General features: G+C 37.2%; 2 protein-coding genes across 5 annotated transcripts in view; one reads left to right on the plus strand and one right to left on the minus strand.

The window, feature by feature from the left end:
- itpr1a (inositol 1,4,5-trisphosphate receptor, type 1a) overlaps positions 1-12,050 on the minus strand; it is a 59,772-nt gene extending 47,722 nt beyond the window's left edge. For 3 of the 4 annotated variants that reach the window (XM_022675765.2, XM_022675764.2, XM_022675763.2), the window contains exons 1-3: positions 11,877-12,050; positions 6,270-6,378; positions 3,939-4,009 (exon numbers count right to left, since the gene is read on the minus strand). In XM_022675765.2, coding sequence (XP_022531486.2) covers positions 3,939-4,009; positions 6,270-6,361 — 163 coding nt within the window. In that variant the 5' untranslated portion in view covers positions 6,362-6,378; positions 11,877-12,050. The remainder of the gene's footprint in view (positions 1-3,938; positions 4,010-6,269; positions 6,379-11,876) is intronic. The other variant, XM_022675766.2, reaches the window with a different exon arrangement.
- Positions 12,051-12,851: 801 nt separating this feature from the next.
- sumf1 (sulfatase modifying factor 1) lies at positions 12,852-18,194 on the plus strand. The gene is made up of 9 exons (XM_007254254.3): positions 12,852-13,141; positions 14,086-14,259; positions 14,609-14,683; positions 16,541-16,623; positions 16,994-17,116; positions 17,223-17,337; positions 17,425-17,538; positions 17,816-17,875; positions 17,965-18,194. Exons 1-9 carry the CDS (start codon positions 12,857-12,859, stop codon positions 18,064-18,066), a joined length of 1,131 nt encoding a protein of 376 aa, XP_007254316.3. The 5' UTR covers positions 12,852-12,856; the 3' UTR covers positions 18,067-18,194.
- Positions 18,195-18,215: the final 21 nt, after the last annotated feature.

Consider the following 18,215-nt stretch of genomic DNA (forward strand, 5'->3'; position numbering starts at 1 on the left):
TTGACGGAACACAATGCCACAAACAACAGCTGCTATGAAAAAATCAGCACTTTCATAATCTGAACTATCACTATAAGAGAAGCACCGAATATTTGCCAAGCAAAAATATTCATTAAAAATGGCAAACACTATTCAGCAAAAACTTTCAGCATTTGGCCAAATTAGTATAAAGACAAAACAATTAGTACTGAATTAGGGGTGTGCAGTAAGGTGTCATACAATATACATACAACGTGTCATGCAATAATATCACCAACATTTTTCATATTGTGGAGGATATTATACCCTGAAATATCGTGCCATATCACCCACCCCTAATTATCATTATTACCCCTAATTATCATCATTATTATAGTTTTTAGCAAAAAGAAATTCACACTGTTGTCATTTCCCCATTATATATCTACTAGAAACTATTATATAGATTACATCTGTCCAGTATCATTTATTTAATTTTAATCCTGGAGATATAGAGATATATTTGGATTTTGCATTATTAGTATCATGACATTCTGGATCATTAATTTCTGTTACAAATCTGATTTTTTTAAATATCTCAGTTAGGGGAGAGCTATATCATATTGTGTGCAATAATAAAATGTAATTTACATTTTTTTAATTCTATGTTTTGTCATATCACCAAAAGTATCGTTATCGTGAATGTAATGAATATAAGGATAAAATAACATTGCTCTTCCCTTAAATGAGTTGCTGCTGTATCTTCACAGCATCAATGCGCAGGTTAGTATCCTCTGCTGAGACGCACAAAGCGCAGTGCTCTTAAGATCCCAATGCGGCAAAGTCAGAGGGCACCTGCCTCATAAAGGGAATGACTACTGGCACACTGATTGGTTAATTGTATGTTACGCACAAACCACACCCATGAATAATTCAGAGAATTAGTACACGCCTTTTGCGCAGGTCCAGCTGCACAAGGCATTTTTTTGCACCCTCATGATACCAGGTGCGTGATGCGCAATTGACTGGTGCGCTATAGATTGTTAAAACAGGGCCCTAAGACTCTCTGAAGCTATGGGCACCATGTCTAATGTCAGGTGTGGATAAGAGGGGTATAAAGCTGTGTACTCTGGAATGATGGTGCTCCATCCAGTACTTCTGGTAGTGGAGTGGAGTGTAGATGGATGAGGCTGTGGCTCAGATAAGGATGGTGAGATAATAAGTGTACAGGAAATAACAGGTATGAAAACCAGTATGTGTGTGTACGTGTGTGTATGCACACATGTTTTTGTATATGTTTTTAGGACCAGAACCTGAATCAACAATTTAATTATTTAATTACGCCCATTCACACACACACACAAACACACAAACACACACACACAAACAGATACACACTCATGCAAATCCAGTACATAGTCACTTCTGATAAGTCAGGATCTACAAGGAAGAGAAAAAGCCCTCCATCGCTCCTACAGGAGCACCAGCCTTACCAAATAAGGAGAGAGGGGGAGTGTTGGAGAGACAGAGAGAGTGAGAGAGAGGAAGAAAGAGAGGGAAAGAAAGAGAGCTGGAAAGAGAGAGAGGGAGAAAGAGTGGAAAAGAGACAGACAGATAGAAAAAGAGAGAGAGAGAGAGACAGGAAGAGAGAAAGAGAGGGAGGGAGAAGTCTGTTCTGTTTCTGGAGATTGGGCTGATAAAACAACTAAATGCTCAATCAGAGGAATGTAGGACACATCACACACACACACACACACACACACACACACAGCACTCTTAGCTCTTAGCTGACGGAGCAATGAGAATCAGAGTTCAGAATGTTTAGGGCTGATTGTGTCTGTGAGTATTTTGACAGGATGACACAGCGAGTGTCATTGCTTTCCTCTCTTAACTTCTCAGCTCCCTCACTCTTCATCACTCTCTCTCTCTCTCTCTCTTCTCTGCTCTAGATCAGCGGCTGTGCTCTGCTGAGGATGCAGATTATTCGCATGAAAACTTTGACAAAGAACATGAACACATCACAAGCATCATCACTGTGAAATACAGAAACACACACATACACACTCAACATGTTCCAAAACCGCATTCAAACTGATCATACAAGGTGAGGGGCAAAAGGTGTGAGTGCGTGTGTGTGAGTGTGTGTGTGTGTGTGTGTTTATATTCAGAGGAAATAGTATGCATTCCTCTCTAGAGAGGCCCAAAGGCCATCCTTCTCCCTCTCTCACTCCAGACCCCCAAAGCCATAACCCCCTCCCACCCTAGCACTGCCACACACTCTGCCACACACACTGCTGTCGCCCAGACCACTCAGTGTCACTCACAGATGCACCTACGGTAAAGCTGTGAGCGTTCCATGCCATAATAAACCCCTGCAGAGGCGCACATACACACGTCTGAATGAAGAGTGTCTGGAATTCTATCATTTATTTAAGCTCATACTGAGTAAAGAGCGGCAGGCTGTTGTTTTGGTGGTTGTTTCCACAGCAACACAACCATTTCAAAACAGGCTGTTCTGTACAGTCATCTATCACAGTAAACTATCACCAGCTAAACGTTAGCTTATAACTAAAATATTGTGCTGTACTGTTACTGGCACAATAACATTGGTAGATATAATTCTGAGCTCAGAACCTGGGCTCAGGATCAGAAAGATACCATACAAAAAGATTTTATGACTTCATAAAGCTTTACATTTAACTTTAAATTGAACAAATGACATATACTGTTATTCTTTACAAAGCTTCTCTTCTCCTCCTCCGCCTTGCCATAGCCTGGTCCATTTGTCCTAGACTGTACAATATTTTAACAAGAATAAAAATGATGTTATTGTTAATCATGCATTTAATTAATAAAATAATAGGACTTTTTTATAATGTATAATTCTCTTTAATTTATTTTTACTGCACTAAAGAAAATAGGTCTCAATCATCAGTATCTTCCTAAGAAGAACGGACAAAAAGTTTGCATCAACCTTATAATGTATTTTATAGCTCAGCTTAAACACTGCACAATATAATATCATCAATTTCTTTGCTAGACTGAATATTATAGACACTGTTCTGCAATCCTTTTTTTTCCATGTCTAGAATTACCCTAACAGGGCAAGCTAACTCTCTGCTTGACTTGCATATCTGCTTCCTGAATGGGTCATCAAGGAAAAGAAACTGAAATGTTGCTAAATGAGGATTTACAAACACAATCTTACCATTTCATAATTGTTTCAAATTCAAAAGACTTTAAGAGCATTTGGTGAATGATGCTCTTCTTATGAACTTATTAAGGTTATTTTATGGTTCATCATAGTCTGGACTGTTATAGTGAATATGGCACCTGATTTGCTGAAAAGTGCTGTATGTGTTGTTATATCTGGTTGTGCTTGTTGCTCAGTAATGGCATTTGCATTTAAGTTGCTGGAACTATTTTTTATGTGGAAGAAGTGATTGGCCTATTATTTTTTGTGATGTTTTTGGTGTTTCACTTTACTTTGCAATGAACAGATCTGGGCTTCCTATTGCTTTTGTTCATGGTTTCTACCAAATCAGAGCTGAGATGCTATTCACAAAAATAATGACACAATAGCATGTTTTGGAGTTTTAAGTTAAGAAGTATGAGCAAATTAATTAAGGGGTCTTAAATCAGCAATTGTTTTAAAAGTTGAAGCTACTTTTTGTATTTTTGTAAAGTTTTCCTTTGTGATCAATTAAGTATATGTCTATATGTCTCAAAATAGGCTGCTTTAATTAATATCAAAGCCATACGTCTGTTGGAGAAATTAACACATTTATTGGGGCTTCAAAAACTATCCTTCTTGACCATCCTTCTTGCGGTTTCCATGGCTACGATAACTACTTTCCCCCAGGGAGAATATTTCAACTTCGACCCTGAAGTCCAGCGTCACTGCTGAACTTCCTCTGCATGAGCCTGAAATAGATCAGCAGAATCACATTTACACATGAATTCACACTCGCACTTCTTACCCCTGAACTTCTTCGGTGGGTTGTTCAGGTCTCCAGCATCTGGCTGGACGACACAGCGATCATCAACTAACCTTAAAAAAGAGAAAAGGGAGTTATTTTGGGGAGTATTAATGTGAATATGTGTGTGTGTATGTAGAGAGAGAGAGAGAGAGAGAAGGAGGGAGGGAGCACAAAAGAAAAAAGAAAGCATGAGGGAGAGAGAGTGTGGGTGTGTTAAGTACGGGGGGCTAGAGAGGGGCAGCTTCGTTCCTCAGGACAAATTTAGCCATTTCTAGTTCAAAACAACAGCCTGCTGGACATCATCCAAATCCCACGATCAGTCAGCCGCAACCCCCCCAACACACACACACACACACACATGCACACACTGCAGTGTTGAACTGCTGACAGCTAGGTCACACAGTTCCTAAAATCACAAGCAACAGAGCTATAAGCAAAGGTGCTAAATCCTAAAATAAGTAAACGCACAGTACGTGTTCAGTGAAAACATAATTGACATTTTCAATCATCTAATACATCATTTGTTTAAATCCATGGCTAGTTCTTATCCAGACTAAAACTTGAGTATACATCTAATATAGCTAAAGGCTAATCATTAGCACAGAGGCTGATGTCTGGTGTATTAAATGCTGAGTTTAGGTTTTGACTTTGAGAGTGCTGAATCAGGTGTTTAGATAATATTTACTCTGAGAAGTGAATCTTTGCACTTCACACTAAGTCTATGACACCTTAAACTTTAAACCTAAAGGACTATCTCAATTTCTAATCGAAGAAGTATGCAGTATGCTTCAGATTTAGAGTGTCGTAATAAACTGCAGATGACATAACACTACTCTGCAATCAAGTCGCCAGAAAACTGAACTGACATCCATGTCTGAGTAGGCTTTTTCTGGCCCCTGGTTGATTAAATGTGTTGTATGTGTTGTTATACCTGGTTTTACAACATTGGCATTACTTTTTGGTGGAAGAAATTAGCAATATTTAACAAGTACAGAAACCTTTACATGTTTTGGACTTTTAATTATTTTTCTCCATATACTTTGTAAAAACTGTACATGACAATGTGCATTTAAAAGCTGCAGTTTTATTTAATATTTGTATTTTGTTAAGCTAAATTAGCCTCAGCTTATGTTATGATATGTGTAACATGCTTTTAAAATGAGATTATATAGCTGTTTTAAAGTCAGTGGTTCTATACTGAACTGTGACAAGTCAAATAACTATCTGAATCAGTATTTTGTGGGTGGTTCAATACTGACATAAAAAATGTTGATATATAATATGTGTATATAATATGTGCCAGTTGCAAATGTAATAATGTAGAGTACTATTTAATAGTACACCACTATTTAACAAGACAGCATTAAGCTGATAATATTCTGCATTCATTACTATAAAAGCTTGCCTGTCTCCAACTACAACATGAACTGTTGAAGTCAGACACAGGGACAGTTCCCACACATACAGTAAAGCTGAAGCAACCACTAAAATATATTTGTGCTTTGTGTTTATGTATGTGTGTATAGTCAGCTGAGTGTCAAACCAGAAGCTTTTATTATTGTACAGTGAGCAGGGCGTTATTATCTTAAAATGTAACTGAAATTGCTCATGAACGAGACTCAAGTCCTTAATACACACAAATATATCGTTAAGGGTTTTTCCAAAACCATCCTGAAACATCAATGTTTACATGTTAGTGAAGTCAAGTCAATTCAAGTCAAGTAGTTTTATTGTCAATACTGCATATGTACAGGACATACAGAGAACTGAAATTATGTTACCCTACTTCCCAAAAATTACAGCAAGTACAGAAAATAGATATATAATATAAAAGAATGGGTGACACTATGTACAATACAACAAGGACACAGTAGACATACGTGAGACAGAAGACAATAGTGCAATAGTGATGGGGGGGTGAAAATAGATATATAATATAAAGAATGGGAGACACTATATGTACAGTATACAAATAGACATACGTAAGACAGAAGACAATAGTGCAATAGTGATGGGGGGTTAAAATAAGATACATAATATAAAGAATGAGAGACACTATATGTACAATACACAAACAGACATACGTAAGACAGAAGACAATAGTGCAATAGTAATGGGGGGGTGATTAAGATGGGATGACAGTACAAGTATAAACAGAACCCATATAAAACATATAATATGCTATAATAGCTTAAGGCTGGTAAACTGAATGAGTGCTTAAGTTCTTAAAGTTCACAGTTTATGGGGAGTTAAAGTGAGTAATGCAGTGCGAGCGTAGCAGTAGTGCAGGTATGGGATGTGTAGTGAAACTACCACAACAGGTAAACCTACCCCAGAGTGCTGATGAAGCCACTGGTGGATCCCTCAGCATACAGGGAGCAGATGTCCCCAATGTGCAGAAAACTCGACATCTTATCCACCATGGCAGGAACACCTCCACCTGCAGCAATCATAAAAGGACAAGTAAGCAACAGTGACACAGAGCAAAGATCAATGTGTCTTTTGCATCACTTGAAATGCAATAAACAAACTAATCAAATTAGAACTGTACGATAAATCATATTTTGATTATTACCGTAGTATAAACTTAACACATCGAAAGAGCTGTGATGACAAAACTACAAACTTAAATTATATTGCAGCAACAGAGAGCACACTTCACAATGCAGACTGTGACATGATTCAACTGGAGACAGAGCAACAGAGTGAGGTAGAGATCCACAGTAAAGGTTCACACCAAAGTCAATAAACAATAAATTAGTGCTAAAAAACCTTTAAGCAACATAAACTAATTTAATCTTAATCTGTTGAATTTCACACAATGACGGGAAAATCATTGCCGTCAATCAACACCACATTTTTTGTCCATACAGTACACACCCCTACATCAAGAGTCATCTAGAGTGACAGAACTGTGGGGGTCCAATGAGAGCATTAAAGGTAAGTTACTGACGCCGACCTGATTACCACCTGGAGATAATTTAATTTTGCCTGCAGTCTCAACAGTCTCAGTTTAAATTTACATGATTTAAATGTAGAAGTTGTTAAACGTTAAAACCCTCATTTAACTATATCGTTAAAAAAGCACTGAAAAGCTTTAGAGCATAAAGATATTTTCAACCACTTTCACTTTCAATGACAGTGGAGCACATAGTTGCAACAAAAAGCTTTGAAGTTTTTTAATGTTCTTTTAACAATATTGTGCTTGTGGGGACATGTGAACACAACTAGTTTTGATAGAAACGGTATTGTTTAACAGATTTTATTCACATGCAAACATTTCACACATTTAAGTCATGTAAAGGCTCCAAGTTCTTTTTTATTTTTCAGATTTTTACATTCAAAACTGGAAACTGTTTACCCAGTGTTACAATGCATAAGACATTTTAGCCACTTCTAGAAAAATTCTATAAATAAATAAATGTCTCTTTTAAACTATGTCCAAGCAGTGTTGGTACCCTTGATTTTATTGTCCCACATCCAGAAGCTTTAGTAGGAGATTTACACATATCCAGGGTGTTTACATGGAGAATATTCTGCTACTGAAAGGAATGTAGAAATCCCCATTAGTTTATTTTATTATCTAATTTTATTTGCTCTCATTTAAGCATAAGTCATCCAGCTACAATACTGTCTTTATAAATAGACATTGTGGGAGAATTTCCTCTGCTAAAGGTATTCTGTACTCCCCTTCCTGATATTTAAACACACTGGCCTCAGTCTATTCTAATGAGCAACATACTGCCCTCACTTACTTTGTGTGACAGATGGAACTGCACGGTGAGTTCATGTAAAACCACCAACCTAATTAGTTCATTCAGTCTGTAAATACAGTTAAAAAGAGAGGTAAAGTTTAGTTTGGCTTTGAGACACTTTAAGAAATTCCCAGCATGGCTTCAGTGAGGAAAATCTAGTAAGTATTTAGATGGTCTCAAACTTACAGTGAATCAAACTGTAATTTTACCAGTTTCTCTGCACTAATGTTTAAAGGGGTCCTAAGCAAAACTCTACTCAGCTCAGGAGCTAAAAAAAAACAATAGCCCTTACAACTTTGTATTAATTTACTATTAAAACATCAAAGACAATCTTAAAACACTAATTGAATGGTAATCCTATGACACATTTAAAAGACTTTAAACAGACTTTATTTCTAAAAAAAATTCCCAATATCTCTTCTTTCATTTCAACTTTCTAATCTTTGGCTTTTTCTAGGCATTTCTTTGAAAGTGCTGAACAATGTCAGAAACTTAAAAACACTTCAGCCTCCTCCACCTCACACAAACTGCGCCTCTCCACCATGCAGTCTTTGTTTATATATGTTTGTTCCGTGCTTTATTTTTCATTGAATTACCCAGTATGTGTGCAAATATGCATATACACATAGTTTATTATACAGAAAAAGAAGGAACAACTGTATCTTTTTACTTTCTCCAAAGGTTTTACCATGTAGGTTTTCAATACATTTCAGGTAATGACAAATATCAAATAAATAAATATCAAATTTATTTACAATCCAAATATGTGATCACCCAATAATTTAGTCAAGCCTGGATTTTGGTTAGATCATATGATACCAAACTTAAGCTTGATGTTTTTCAAGGTGTTTTTCTACTGGTTTATCTACTACTATCTGGAGGAAAAATTAAATATTATTGTTCTAACCTGCCAAACCTGCAGTATTATAATAAGTGCTTTATAATCATCATTAGTATATTAAGTCAATCACTCAGCCCAGTAAAGTACAGTACAGTACAGCATCACAAAACAGCAGACCTTCTGAGCTTCACAGTGCAGTTTTACCTAAGAATTGAGCTCAAAAACACTGATTGGTCACTGAATCTTCACTGAAATTCAGGAAATGTTGCATAGACACATGTTTAAAAATGCTAAATCTTTTTTCTGAATGTGTCTAAGCCAGCTTGCTTTCACTGCACATGCACCACCAGTGCAAGTAATCATCCCAAAAGTGATCTCTTTCACTTTTGTTTTTATTCTAATATGGAACAGCTCAGAGCTGTACAGGGCTAATTATATTTACTTGTGCTGTGAGTTACTTCCTTTGATGTAGCTGTTAATGGGGCTTGTGGTTCACCCATGTGAGGTTACTGATCTGGATGCATGTATATGGGTCGATTAAGGGGGCAGATGTGTTCCCACTAAAGACAGAGATGAGTCACTTGCCCACACAAATGTGAACCAGTGAGGCAGAAAGATCAGAGTTTAAAAAGGCAGGAATAAGAAATAAGGTTTGTAAAGTTAATGCAGCTGTAATGAGAACCACCACCTATATCCACAAATGTGGCACAATGCCTTATCCTCCACAGAGACTGTATTTCAGATATGTAGCATAGCAATCTCTAAACCTTCCTATGCAGAAGTTTATAGAAATGATGGCCTCTTTCTTAATTAAGTAAGACATTAAGTTGGGATAAAGGTTTTAAAAATCAATTGTTCAGTGTGGGGTGCTCACGTTCAGCCACAGGACACTTTTGACAGCCTTTTATTTGATACTGTATACTGGTTCATTTCAGTTGTTTACTAAGATGAATAAAATGATAAAATATTTTATATTTTATAAACCACATTGTCTTACAGCGTATTATATTAAAAGTGTGAACGTGACAAATGCTGTAAATGTATACTGAAATATTGGACAATCACATCACCTTTATTAAAAATATATGGCCCAGCCATCTTATACCTCTAAAACCAAATAAGTTTAAAAAGCCACAAATTACAGACTGAGTTAAAGCTGATATCCATAAATCCCTAAAGGAGGACAGAACATGCGGAAGAATCATTTTAAACTGGGCGGGTGTGACGCGGTCTCATTTCAGAGCAGATGAATCCGATTCCAGGTTATGTTCAGTCAGAGAGAGAGAGAGAGAGAGAGAGAGAGTGCTCTCAGTCAGAAACTTTACTTCTGATACACACTATAGTTTTACTATGAGTGAATGAGCTACTGTCTGAGTTTCTCCTTCTGAAGTCTTCATTGCTCCACCAGCCACTCACGTTTAGTAAAACTGAGCCGTATCCTCTTTCAGAGGCTGTACATGTGGTGTAAGTACGTAAAGACATGACGTGGCTAGAAGAACTCCAACGAAAAAAGCGAATTGACACCCCAGTTTTTGAATAAATATATTAGGCTTAGCAGGGATGGTCGTTCCAGCACACTGGTTAAACACAATATTCTATACCTTCTCCAAACAGAAATGCTTCTGCTTTCCGTTTAGAAACTAAATAATATGGACTGCCACTTTAATGTTAACAAAATATTGCAAAAAGAACAAACTTGTTTTGAGTCCACCAATGTGACTAAATCACAGCTCATACTCTTAACATTTACGGGTGGGGAAAAGCTTCTCAGTCCAGGATTTTACAGTCTTATAAAACATGAATAATTTGCTTATGGCAGATATGACAAAGGGGTTCTTCTAGTGAACAGACTGCCTTTTGTTGTCACTTTCACACCACCGAACTGTACGTTATCAACTAGCCTACCACACACTCCATAGATTCCCCAGGTACACCTACTTAGTTTGCATAACAAATGAAGAGACACACATGATGAAAACCTCCACACTTCCACTTCTCTGGCCGTTCTGTTCTAGGCAGCGGGAGAATTTGCATAGGCCTGTGTTGAGGGTATTTCTGGTACAGCTAATAAAGAAGTCTAAAGGTTTGAGAGATAAGTTTTAATATAGAGCACTAAATCTCTGAATGAGATGGAGCTTCACCAAGGAAAGAACTGAAATGTAAAATTTCAGAGGTTAAAATAGATCAGAGACTTAAAAAACACAAAACACTTTTGGTGCATCATATGAAAAGAGTTACACAGCATACACATTATACTTTAATTTACTGCACCTGTAGCTGTTGCAGCAAGTTCATATTTGAACAGGTTCAACATGTTCAGGAGGCTGATATACTTAAATCCACACAAACCAGAAATCCAGAAATATTGTGATATTATTTTAGGGCCATATGAGCCATCAGCGTACAACTTTTTCCTGTTTGTTGCAAAAGAAAATTCACACTGCTCTCATTTCCCATTATATATCTACAAGAGACAGATTATATCTGTCCAGTATCTTTTTTTTACTTCAGTTCTGGATATATGGAGTTCATTATTAAAATCATAATATGTTGGATCAGTGACTTTACACTTTTACACTGTTACATTTCATATTGTATGCAATAATATCACCAAATAAACTTTAATTTAAATACTCATATTGTTTCATATGAATATTTCATGTTTTAATTGTTACATCGCCAAGAATATCGCTATCCCAAAAATACCCTGAAATATTGTGGATATAATTTTAGGGTCACCCCTAGTCCAAACACAACTTTATATTAAGCCATGCAGCAGCACAGAAATTTTAATACTGTAATATTAGTATTATAATTTGGTGGGTAATGCTTTAAGGAACACATTTTTTACTTTTTCATTATTTTTTATGTTTATGTATTAAAAACAGGTATAACTACGTCCAATGCAATAATACACACTAGTTGGGCATACACAAAAATATGTACACGTACAAGATATTGTTTAATTCTTGTTGTTAACTTATTAAAAGCCTGTTTTTGTTTGTTGCTTTTTGGGCAACATTGTGCAGATAGACCACCTTTACGCTAGATTAATTATGATAAACAAGTGGTTCTCATTTCCTCATGAAAAATATAATACATGCCTTACAGGGTTAATTAATATTCTAAGCATGTAACTAATATATGCAGCAACAAGCGATAATCCAGATAAATACAGGTTTAAAAGTTTTTACTGGTTCTTTTTGCTGGGGGAGAGGCAGGTAACCCAGTCCAGCTGCGGTGAGCGCGATGCTCTCCCACAGATAAGATAAATATTTAGGTTAATAAAAGGTGATGCTCAGACAGAAAGAGCGCTCACTCCCGCGTAGTTTTATCCTTTACCTCACGGACTTCAGCAACTCGACCCGATATTCCGCGCGTCGCTCAGCGAATCCGTCTGAAAGTTTCTCCGTCTTGTAGAAGCATATTCCCGAAACTCCGCGGAGCACCAGCTACTCACAGCACGGTCCATCCATCGCCCCGCTTCGCCTTCGACTCTTTTCGGCTCGCCGAGCCGCCTCACAGACTGTAAACTCGGACGGCATTCTGGGAAATTGTGTTTCTGGAGAGTATCGGTACTGCTGTCGGGAACGAGCCTGCGTATAACAAAGAACTACAAATCCCACAATCTCAAACACATCATTTCTCATATGGGGAAAAACTTTTTAGATTTATGTTGCTGCCAAGAAATACAACGTAACAAATTTAGCTACACTATAACACATACTTAGTTTCCTAAACATAACCACGGTAACCCTTCATGACAATTTTATTTTGTTTTTTGGAAGAAAAATAATAACCACCATTGCTTAGCATTATTTCCAACAAAAGTGTTCTAGCTGCATAACTTGTCCTGAGGCGACAAATACATAAACACCGCTTTAGTAAGAAAACAAAAAAGTAAAGGTGATATTTTGACATATTTCCCGTGAACAAATGTTTAAGGGACCATATAATAATCTAAAAAGTGTTTTCTTTTTTATTTATTTGTTTGTTTCTTTTTTTTTTTGACTGAGGGTAACGTCCTGAAAAGGGGGCATATTCATTCATAACATTATTTTTTTTTATTCACTAATCTATTTATCTGCTCGTTTCATATAAAACATTATTTTTCGATTTTTTAAGTTTTCTAAACATTAAATGCATGAATAATCTGCATCCACTTAATCAGGACACTCTCCGAAAGCACCAGGATTTAGTTTTTTTTATTTTATTAGAAAACATGTATTTAATCCAGCTTTATTACGGTTTTCCCATTTTACTTAAAAAGTTATTGGATAAAACAAAAAACGAAAAGAAAAAAAGGTCAGATGACTGATCACATGACCAAGTTCACAAAAAATGGCTTCACCCTGGTAAAATCTCTTATAGCGGGCATGGCTCTGTTCCTGTGGAGGTTTGGAGCGTTTCTGAGTGTTGTATTGTACCCGGTACCGCTCACTGTAAGCGGGTCAGATGTTGGAGCGGGTCCGGACTGCGGCTGCAGCGCTCTGAACCGGGAAACGAGCGAGGGAAAAGGCACAGTGTGTGAAAATCCAGCCGATAAATACACTGAAACAACCAATGGAAACCCTTCTCAAGAGCATGAATATGACTTGCTCAGCAAGGTAACCTCACTCATTGTCCACAGCCAGTTAAGTTTAGCTAATTTCGGCTTTGCATAATAAATAAAAAGGAATAATTGTTTTTTATGACAAGAAAAAAATGCTACAGATAAGGTCGCATACTAATTTTTGGTTGGACCACCTTTAGCTTTGATTGTGGCACGCATTTACTGTGGCATTGTTTTAATAAGATCCTGCAATGTCACAAGATTTATTTCAATCCAGTGTTGCATTAATTTTTCACCAAGATTTTGCAGCATTGATGATTGTAGAGTCTGACTGCTGCACGAAGCCTTCTCCAGCACATCCCAAAGATTCTCAATGAGGTTAAGGTCTGGACTCTGTGGTGAAAAATCCATGTGTGAAAATGATGATCTTATGCTCCCTGAATCACTCTTTCAGAATTAGAGCCCCATGAATCCTGGCACTGTCATCTTGGAATACGACTGTGATCAGGGAAGAAAAAAATCCATTGATGGAATAACCTGATCTATATTCAGTATATTCAGGTAGTCATCTGACCTCATTCTTTCTGCACATACTGTTGCTGAACCTAGACCTGACCAACTGCAGCATCAACCCCACATCATTTGCTTTGTTAAATTCAGATGGCGACTTGTTTTTTTGGCCAGGCAGTGTATTTGTATTTGATGATTCTAACGTGATACAAAAGTCTACTACACCTGTGTGCTTTATGTGTTTTATAAAAATGCAAACAAAGTAGAGTAGACTAAAGTTTTTTTTCCTACCCTGCTAAAAATCCAACTAAAGACCATTTAGTAATTAATGCTAGTTAACAAGCTAGCCTACCAGCTCAGGGTATGCTTTTTCTGAATGACTAGCCTTTCAAAGACTAACTGCAAAGCTTCCCTCCATTATCTGATCCAGATAATAACAGCCCGGTACCTGGTCTCTCACTCTCTCCCTTTCCCTCTCCATTGGTTTAGATGGTGCAGCTGGAAGGTGGCTTTTTCCTGATGGGTACAGATGGTCCAGGGATACCACAGGATGGGGAGGCTCCTCAGAGGAGGGTGTGGATTGACACTTTTCTCATTGAAGAGCATGAGGTCAACAATAAGCAGTTTCAACGCTTCATTAACCAAACAGGCCACATTACAGAGGTACAGAACTGTATATCCAAAAGTATATAGACACACTTTCTTTTAATTAGTTGAGCTAATTCAAGTTCCACAATTAACACATGCTTTCAATCACATATACAGATTGTATAGTGTATATTATATAATTCATTTTCTGGAGAGCCTAAAAAATCAGATGAGCCTAAGATCACTATGCCCAATGCTTGGCATCAGCTAGGATGTAGTGTCATTTGTGATCCAATACATTGTGATCATAGTACCTGTTCTCTCTAAAGATTTCAGAGCAGGAGTTTACAAACCTTTGGTAAACTTAACTAACATATATCAAACAATGATATTATGGTAGTTTAATTGTTTTATTTATCTTCAGGCTGAGCGATTTGGAGATTCGTTTGTGTTTGAGGGACTGCTGAGCGAAGAAATCAAGAATACTCTGACCCAAGCGGTAAGATACAAACACACACATCTCAGAGTTTACTTTCCATAAACACTATAATGAATTTCATTGTATTACAGCTGACTGTAAACATCTACTAGATGGAATTAGAGAACAATACTGTATGCTGCACTGAATTGTGGGTTTAAAAAAAATATAAAGTTTATTAAAAACCTTATTTATTATTAAATATGACAAATAAAGAATAGGTTTTTTTCTCTGAACTTGTACTTGATTTTTAATTAGGACCCAGAAGGCAGAGGTAGACAATTTCATTGACCAATTTCACTCTGATGTGACAACGATTGTAAATTTGTAGCCAGCATTACAAAAACCTGTTTATCGTATATACAGGAAGGTGCCCAGTCATGTCTGAATTGAAGGTTAGTAATCTAGCTCTGTATTTTTTGGATGAAAATGTTAATGGATAATTACGACACAGCTGAATGCTCATATTTAGCAGTGAGCTGTCCATACCTTGGCAACAACAGATGCACTGCTGACTTTAACATAACAGTGGCCACTATCTACCAAGACATTGTGGACAGCCAGAGGTCTAGTCTGCTGGCTACTAAGTTTCAGACATAGCCATAGACTCATTCCTGATGAAAACTTAAAAATTGATTTGAAATCTGTGTTTAAAGTGGTCTAGTGAATGTTTAAAGCAAGTGGCCGCTGCATTTTAAGTGACCAAAATATGAACTGTTTTGATCAGTGGCACTGGGCAGTAGAAAGTGTGTACCCCTGCCAGCACTTTATCCTCATTATAATGAAAGGTAAAATGTGTCTACTGGGATATTTAAAATGGTTTGCCTGAAGTCTTTCCTGCCAGACAGCGGATGTGACAGAAAAAGTGGCCTGCTTGCTGTCACTTAATGACCACACTTACTATTTCTGTCCTACAACAGGAATGAATACATGCATCCTTGTACAGTTTTGTTCATTTTTGTTAACTCTTTTAGGATTCTAATTGTTATTAGAATTGCAAGTGTAAAGCTAAAGCTGTTCCTTAATCTACTGATCTCACTGCATTTATGTGCACATTCATAATCATATTACTGCAGTTATTTAGTTATATTTAAGTAGTTATGTTAACAACATACTCAGATTTCCCAGATCAGAGTATGGTCTTAAAATATGATTTTAGCTCAGTACTCATAACCGGTAGATTCTCAGATTACTCAGTCTGCACATGCATGAAAACAGACCATGGTGACAGGCGTATCTGTGACAAACATATCAGTCTATGCTCAGATTGTTCAAAAACCTTTTGAATTTGATATTACAATTTGAATCTGAGCAATGCTTGGATATGTGTATATTTATGCACCAGTGCTTGTAGTGCTTCAGCTGTTGTAGTTACTCCTGTGCACCTTTACACCATAATGCTGAGAACTCTTAGTATGGACATTTCCATAGACTTGAACAAAACTACGGCACTAGTGACTATCTCTGTATTTTCACTTTTATACACAAACGCACACACACAGAATGTAAACTGTTGGTTTAAGATTTATTCCTGTGGTTATAACAAACCATAAAAGGCAAAATATGATGTAATCTTGGGGCCTTTGATCATTGGCCACACACTTGTGTTCTTCCATCCCTGACTTCCCCTCAGTGCTGTAATGGAACGCAGAGATAGTGAGTGTTAGAAACAGGTTGAAAATCAAAGAATAATTCTAGAAAAAAAAAATCTGCTTACTCGTGTTGAAGTATTCTTATGAAAAAACAGAGCTGTTCACTTTTATACAGTAGGTAAAAATATATAATTGGGTAGTTTTTGTTCATGATGAAGACATTAAATATAATAATGGTGTTTAGTGACACTTGTGTAGTTTGTGTGTGTGTGATTGTGTTAAGTAGGTTGCTGCTGCTCCCTGGTGGTCACCAGTGAAGGGAGCAGACTGGAGACATCCAGAGGGCCCAGATTCAACCATATCCAACAGGTAATATTAGTTACTTTATTTTATACATACACTTTTACCATAATATTTTCTAATACAGCAATTTAAACCCAGTATTATACAATCCAATCCTCCAATCCTACATCCTGTTTGAAGTGCCAGGGTTCAGTTTTTTTCACACAGAGGTTAATCCTAGTATTGGCCTATACAGCATAGTCAACAAAACTGACTCTTAGTGATTTTTCTGCAGTAATTCATCTGCATCCACACTTGAAGTGATAGCCAATCAGCTAATTTCCTGGATCCCACACTATGCATGGCATTGATACTCAAGTAGCAGGACTAGGAACCACTGATCTAGTCTGCTAAAATCAAGTGGATCATCTTAACTACTTTATGTTTCTGTATGTAGGATGGATCACCCTGTACTACACGTTTCATGGGCAGATGCTCAAGCCTACTGTCAGTGGGCTCAGCGCAGGCTGCCCACAGAAGCTGAGTGGGAGTTGGCCTGCAGGGGTGGTCTGGAGGACAAGTATGAGTGAAAAGATGCGATGCACACATTTGTTCTATGTGTTTGTGTATAAAAAAAAAAAAAAGTATACATTATGTTTCTCTGAACACTCTTTCTTACCATCAAGGTTGTATCCATGGGGGAATAAGCTGATGCCCAGAGAAGAGCACTATGCAAACCTGTGGCAGGGAGAGTTCCCCAATGTGAACACAGCGGAGGATGGATATTTAAACACATCACCAGTAAGAGCATGTTTAAAAGTGTAGTATAGTCCTTGCCCTTGATAAGGAATGCTGTGAGGAATGTTACTAATCTAGCGTGTTGAACAGGTGATGTCATTTCCCGCAAATGGCTTTGGTCTGTATGACATGGTGGGGAATGCCTGGGAGTGGACAGCAGACTGGTGGAACGTTCACCACACCAGAGATGAAGCTCGCAACCCGGTAGGAGACATATAAACAGGAGCATTACACAAAAGACACCAGTGAGACATCTGCACAGCCTGTTAGATATTGTCACTGTCAGGAAAAAAAGAGTTTTGTGTCGGACTTTTTCTATTAATCCTTTTGTCTAGACTATTCAAAATGTAGTTGGCGTTTTCAGATGATTTAACAAATCTTAAAGGTTTCCGAATTCTTAGCCGTATATAATGATATATATATATATACAAATTAAAATGCATTTTATTTCTTATATACAAACAACTGTATGTGTCTACAGAAGGGACCAGAAAAGGGAACAGATAAAGTGAAGAAAGGAGGTTCCTATATGTGCCACAAGGTAAAACCTAAATACTCAGACATTTGCATATTTTTGAAAGCCATGCAAAAACAATTTATTTCCCTTCTCACGTTTCTTTCTCTTTGTAGTCATACTGTTACAGGTACCGGTGTGCTGCCCGTAGCCAGAACACTCCTGACAGCTCCGCGTCTAACCTAGGCTTCCGCTGTGCAGCTGACTCAAAACTATGACCTCTGACCTAGACTGAACCTGCCTCACTGTTTTCCACACTGTCATGTCACTTGAATTTGACTGGGGGGCCATTTTTGCTATGTTATAATATTGTGTTTTTATCTAAATAAACATTTAAAATGTCGTATCTCCAGTTGCGTTCCTTTTT

This window comes from Astyanax mexicanus, chromosome 5 (assembly GCF_023375975.1).
Source record: "Astyanax mexicanus isolate ESR-SI-001 chromosome 5, AstMex3_surface, whole genome shotgun sequence".
In the NCBI taxonomy this organism is placed as follows: Eukaryota; Metazoa; Chordata; class Actinopteri; order Characiformes; family Acestrorhamphidae; genus Astyanax; species Astyanax mexicanus.

Coding starts and splice junctions, on each gene's coding strand:
- sumf1 (XM_007254254.3), top strand. CDS start 12,857: ATGACCAAGTTCACAAAAAATGGCTTCACCCTGGTAAAATCTCTTATA. Junction 17,338..17,424: donor GATATTTAAACACATCACCA/GTAAGAGCATGT, acceptor CGTGTTGAACAG/GTGATGTCATTTCCCGCAAA. Junction 17,876..17,964: donor GTTCCTATATGTGCCACAAG/GTAAAACCTAAA, acceptor TTCTCTTTGTAG/TCATACTGTTACAGGTACCG.